The sequence below is a fragment of the Colletotrichum tamarilloi genome, assembly GCF_030869305.1.
Source record: "Colletotrichum tamarilloi strain Tom-12 chromosome Unknown Scaffold_343.1, whole genome shotgun sequence".
NCBI classification, from domain to species: Eukaryota; Fungi; Ascomycota; class Sordariomycetes; order Glomerellales; family Glomerellaceae; genus Colletotrichum; species Colletotrichum tamarilloi.
The window spans coordinates 1-6,119 of NW_026849725.1; the positions used below are offsets into that span (position 1 = coordinate 1).

The 6,119-nt window shown below is 52.6% G+C and overlaps 2 protein-coding genes across 2 annotated transcripts; one reads left to right on the forward strand and one right to left on the reverse strand.

The window, feature by feature from the left end:
- Nucleotides 1-1,073: 1,073 nt before the first annotated feature.
- CTAM01_17095 (uncharacterized protein) lies at nt 1,074-3,485 on the forward strand (the record flags this gene model as incomplete). The annotated part of the gene is made up of 4 exons (XM_060533086.1): nt 1,074-1,506; nt 1,573-1,874; nt 1,953-2,033; nt 3,474-3,485. 4 exons carry the CDS (start codon nt 1,074-1,076, stop codon nt 3,483-3,485), a joined length of 828 nt encoding a protein of 275 aa, XP_060372335.1.
- Nucleotides 3,486-3,694: 209 nt separating this feature from the next.
- Nucleotides 3,695-5,647, reverse strand: CTAM01_17096 (long-chain-fatty-acid-CoA ligase; the record flags this gene model as incomplete). The annotated part of the gene is made up of 1 exon (XM_060533087.1): nt 3,695-5,647. The coding sequence occupies one exon, from the start codon at nt 5,645-5,647 to the stop codon at nt 3,695-3,697; it is 1,953 nt and encodes a 650-aa protein (XP_060372336.1).
- Nucleotides 5,648-6,119: the final 472 nt, after the last annotated feature.

Sequence of the window (6,119 nt, forward strand, 5' to 3'; positions counted from 1 at the left end):
TCCTCGAGAGCCTGACGAAGCTGATCTTCGGTATATTGAGGCATTATATATAGAAGAAGACATGTGCAAAAGATGAGCCCATTTGGACGCGAATTGAAAATGTTGTGATAAAAGGAGGTTGGGGGTGGGCATTGGGTTGTGGTGGATTTTCGCGTTTTTGTGGGTGCCAGAAACAGGGGGGTGCCAGGAAGTGGGTATGTTGACTTACATAGAACGATGGCTGTCCTATGATGGCTCTACGATTCCACCCCGTCAGCGACTTAGTATTCTCAGAGAAAACACCGAGAACCATATACAGGGAAAGAAGAGGATCAGAGCTTACCCCATAATTGCGAGGCCATAGGAGCAGGCAATGGAACCAATTGCAACAAACACTACAACCCAGAAGTTGAAGACGTTTGGAATGAATCGAGCCATGGCAGTTACAAAAGCTAGGTAAAGGATTAGGCACGGACAAGACAGAAGATGATTGTTTGAGTGATTATCAAAAAGGGAATTGAAGAATGGGGCCCATTCGCTCCGTTCCTGGCTGGAGAACGCTTCTTATCAATGAGCCCAGCCCAGCTCTCTTCGGTATCAAGGCAAGGTAGCGGCAACGGGGGGAATAGCGAGAGGCATTTCTGGCACGGCCCAACCCCTCAAAGGCAGTTCAGCTCGGGTCGAGACGGAGGTGGCTAGTGAAGACGGCAAAGTTGTTCGATTGTCAAAGGCAACATCTACTCGATATCTCCCACCGGCTCTCGAACGTGATCATACTGTGAATTGTGTGTGGACAATTACACCGAACCGCTAGAAATCAAACCAATCTCCACTTATGGCTTAGCGTGGTTGTCGCGTAGGGCCGCGGCGGTTCCATGATTGCGGAGACGGAAAATTGCGGAGACGAGTGCGGGGAAGGAATCTGGGGTAAAGCGGTAAGCTTGGATGGCAAATGGTTGCACAAGGCCAGATCCGCGGCACCTTCCTACTACATATGTACCTCGGCCTGCTGCCGCTTGCCGAACACACTGCACCCCCCTTGCCTGTCATTTCCCAGCTCCATGATTGACGAAGAGATGAGTTCGGCTCCGAAGATGTCCACCACCGGCAGGTCTACGCTGGCTGCTGCAGCAATGGCCGGCAGCACCAAGAGGAAGCGCTCTGCTATCGCATGCGTTGCCTGCCATCAGCGCAAGGTCCGCTGCAATCTCGCCGCTCAGGGCCCGCCCTGCACAAACTGCTCGGAGGATGGCAATGTAACCTGCCGCGTGTATGGCAGCCGGGCCCCGTCTGATGTCCCGCCGCCGCCGCCGCCTCCGATATCTCCGGCCATGCCGTCGCCCTCCAGCTCTTCACAGCATCTGCCTGGCCGAGGAGACGAGCACTCCAGCCCCGATCCGGAACCAGATCCGGGCCCATCTTCGAAGCGGCAGTATCGCCCGACCAGTATTGAGAACTTATTGTGTACCGCACATGATCCAACTTATGCACATGGCACCCCGAATGCTCCTGTTCTCTACTATATTGGTTTGTTGTCTATCTCTTCTGGCTATTAGGCAAGCCCTCTCGAGACTGACATACTCGGGCGTACAGGCGAGTCTGCTGGCATGGCTTTGCTCTTCGACGTTTGCTATCCTTCTCGTCCTTTGCCAGGCAACTTTTACATCATTCAGCGACAGCGTCGTTACTTTCCCCCGGCACATATCACATCTCCCCTGATGGCGCGCCCGCTGCCTGAACCGGCGGCTCTTCATGACATGATTTGTTGCTATTTTCGTTACCTTCACCCGTATTTACCTGTCATCGATGCGGGCCGTTTCATTTCAGCATTCGCCAACCAGCCAAGCAACATCAGCCCCCTCCTGCTGTGGAGCGTCTTATTTGCTGCCGCTACGGTAGGAATCTCCACCTCTCTTTACCCTGTTCCCATCCATGACCAATATGGCGACATTCTAACATAACACTTCATCAAGTTCGTCAAGCCAGAGCATTGGCAAGCCACTGAGTTCAGAACCAGAAAGGAATACCAAGAGGATATCTACCGGCATGCCAAGGTGAGCTTTTCCTCTAGATGGACCCCATCCGTTCCATAGCATGCCACCAGGCAAGCGGCAATGTTATAAAGCAAGCGACAACATAATCGCTGACAGTGTTTTGTAAAGGCGCTCTATGACAGCCAGATCGAGGTAGACAAGCCGACAATAATACAGGCTTGCATACTCCTCTCGTATCACCTCGTGGACCGAGAAGATCTGGACGGGCCATGCCACTGGATTGGAGTGGCAACCGGTCTAGCACACAGCATCGGTTTCCACCGAAAACCAACATGCGAACGGGTCCAATCTTCTCCATTTTCCCAGTCACAGTGTAGTATTTGGGCACGTATCTGGTGGAGTCTTTACTCCCGTGAGGTTTGGCTCGGTCTCGGTTTTGGCAGGCCACTCCGAATCAACTCGGAAGATTGCGACTTACCAATGCCAGAACCCGCCGCAGTGCTGAACGATGTTGACAGCCTTCCAGCTACACTGCGAGAAACATTCATTCCTCGCGAGTTTGAAACACTTGTGCCTCTATGGATAGAGTTGCTGAAGCTGGCTGTTGAACTGGAAACAATCTTACGACTCAACTTTCGGCCTAGTCAACCACCCGCGTCGCTCGCGGCTCTCGAATTACATTACAGTACTCTCCAGGCAATGCAGAGCAAAGTCTGCGTGGAACTGATGGGGGAAACACCACTCTTGTTATTACATCGCAGTGTCCTCAAGATTTACCATGGAACTGTGTTAATTGCTCTTCACCGACCGTACCTCATCCCGTCAAAGCAAAGCTCAACAACTCCTCTCGAGCCATGCAATATCCAATCGCTCGCAATGGACAGGTACACCACAGCCGCTTCGGCCATCACAAAGGCCGTCAACGACCTTGTACGCGCTGACCTACTCAACGTTTCACCCCCCACGCTCCCGACCTGCATCAATTCCGCCATTGGAGTACACCTCCACGAAGCGTGCCGTTCAGAGGGAATCGGCCGCCAACTAGCGTTGCACAATGTAAACCTCCACATGCTTGTTCTTTCCCATCTCGGCAAGATTTACTGTTCCGCCGAGATACAGTATCGTTTCTTTCTCCAAATCATGAAGACGGCTGAGCCTCTTCCCTCGGCTCAAAGCAGAAGAACGTCTCGTAGGGGAAGTTGTAATCATGCAGGAACAGCAGCCGTAGGACCCCTACAAGCCAGTGAGCCGCAGGATGCTACTCGCGAAACAACCGCCTATGATGTGGTCACCCCGGTGTCTACGCAACCGGCATCTAGGGAGTATCAAGATGCAGTTCATGGCCAAACACCCTGTAATAGCGAAGGAGATGCGCTCTTGGGGGATGCAAACATCGATCACGATTTCTTTTTGTCCTCTACTTTGTTCAATATTGACTCAACTCCCTTCTCCGAGGAGGAAATGGATTTCTATAAGCAATGGGGTCTAACAAATTTGTAGAGAAAGTTCTAGACACTGTCATTAACATATCTTTCGCCTCGGACGTGGGCTGAATGATGAGTGATGCACGTTCTAGTGGTAGCTGTATTGTCCAGAGAAAGTATGCCTCGACTGGGAAATTTGAGAGCATTGAAAACCTCGTTCTCCTATCATCATTTCAAGTGTCCCAACTCTAGATGTCTCTGGTACACGAGAGTACACTCAACTTGTTTGATTCTACCTCACAGCTTGGAGACAGCTCGAGCTGTGATGTGGTCCTCGCGACCCTCCAAGACTTGAGCATACAATTCCGAGAGCCGGTCTCGATACAAGTCTCCGACTTTCTTCCGCTGAAGTTTGAGAGTTGGTGTCAGAGTTTCGTTGCCTACCGAGAACGGTTCGATGGAGAGGTCAAAGTTCTTGACACGCTCGTAACTCGCAAACTTGTTCGCCTTGCCCACCGCCTCGAGATCCTGGAATACCCGAGCACGCACTGCAGCATCCCCACAGGCTTCTCTGATGGCTGGCAAGTCCGACGATAAAACTATACGGCCGAGGACCTGGGATGCAAGAGGCGCAAAAAGCTCAGGGTCTACACCAAACATGCCGATGGTGAATGCCTGCAGACTGTCACCATGAACAAAGGCCTGAGCGATGTATCTGCAGCCAGATAGATATATTCCCTCGAGGCGCTCTGGCGATATGTACTCGCCTTGAGCGAGCTTGAGAAGGTTCTTGCGACGGTCGACAATGGTGAAGCGACCCATGTCGTCGATTGATGCGATATCGCCCGTGCGGAACCAACCGTCTTCGGTGAAGCTCTCGGCCGTTTGCTCCGGGTTCTTCAGATACCCTTTGAATAAGTTGGGTCCCCGCAGCAGGAGTTCGCCACGTGAACACGGGACATCTTCGATGGTGTAGCCCATCTCAGGCACGGAGAGCAAGCAGGCCTCTGTCGACGGTACGAGACCTCCGCAGTGTCCCGTGCTGGCATCAGCCCGATTTTGTGCCAATGCACAAGCGTACGTCTCGGTCATACCGTAACCCTGGATCACGCTAGATCCACTCACCACACTCAAGAACTTGTGCAATGCTGGGTCGAGTGGCGCAGAACCGGTAATCATTGTATGTGCGCGGTCGAGGCCCAGTGTGGCCATGATTTGCCGGCCCCAGATCCTATCGTGAAGCGGGTGCTTGTTAGTAGGAGCTTCTGCGTCTTCGAGGTTCGCCAGTTTGGTTGCCACAATGTACCTGCTCACAGCCCCTCGGATCCCGGAAGCTTCGAGTGTAGCCGACTTGAGGATACCGCCGAATCGGTTGTAGATTCTTGGGACTGATGGGAAGATAGTCGGCCGGAGGGACTGCAGACCCTCTACAAGATTGGAAATGTCGCCGCTGAAATATCCCATCTTGGCCCCACTGAAAGCGCCGAGGTGTTCCAAAAGTCGGCCATAGACGTGTGCTAGTGGTAGATAGGAGATCATGACATCGTTGCCCGGCAGTCCCGCATCAAGGAGAGAGCCAACTGTCGCTGCGACCGAGCCCTTGTGTGTCAAGACGACGCCTTTGGGCGCCCCGGTAGTTCCCGAGGTGTAGTTGATGGTGGCTATATCATCCGGCTGTGGGGGCCGCAATGACCTGGAAGAGGCTGCGCCCAATTGCTCAATTTCTTTCAGCGAGTAGATCTGAAGGTCCAGCTTGAGTGCTTCTGTGATGGATACCAACAGCCGGTTGCGCGACAGAGAGCCTTGGTTGTCTGAGCGGGACTGAACATCGTCCAGTATCACCAGACACTTGAGCCCAGGCAAGTTCGGCTTTAGAGCGATCAGTGCTGGAACATGAGTGACAGAAGTAACAACGCATGTCAACTCGGCGTGACGAATAATGTACTCTGATGCGTCTGGGCCCAGCGTGTCGTATAATGAGACACTGAAGAGTGATTGCGACATGCATGCGAGGTCGACAATTGGCCATTCAGGTCGGTTTTCGCACCATAGCCCAATGCCAAATTGTGTTCCGAACTTACCGACGCGCTCGTGAATCTCTACCAGACCCTTTCCGATGTTGTTCCTGCGTTGCTGGACAGTTTTGAAACTCAGCCACTCCCAAGGAAGATGACATTGCCGAACGAGGTCGTAGGGTCGGCGGCCCAGATAGTCTGACTTTGGATTACTCTTCACAGTGGCCTCGAACATGTCGTGAGCCGTCAATATATCTGGGCCGATACCCTCCAACAATCCATCTACAAATTGCCAATGTCTGTACACATTTGAGCGACCAGGTTGGCTTGTACCTGGGAGTGCGACCGAGTATGGCTGGTGCTTGGGTCGCGTTTCTCTGAGGTCGAGTATCCTTTGGACATGCGACGGTAAAGATGTTGAAAACACCATGCTTGCTTCGAGGCGACGAGTGCAATTCTAAGGCTGGAGAGTAGAATGAATTTGAGACAACATCGGGGAGGTGGAGGGCTTGCCGAAGGGAGTATGCGAGAGCGGCGCAGACCGGCGGCATGAATAAATAGTAAGTAGATACGGAAGCACCACTGTTTAACTCCATCGTTTTGCATTACTAGAGGATTGCCGCAGTACATGTAGACGCTACCCTGCCCTCGAATTCCGCACTGTTCAACCTCAACCCTTTTCTCTCCCATCCTTTCCTCCATTCCAC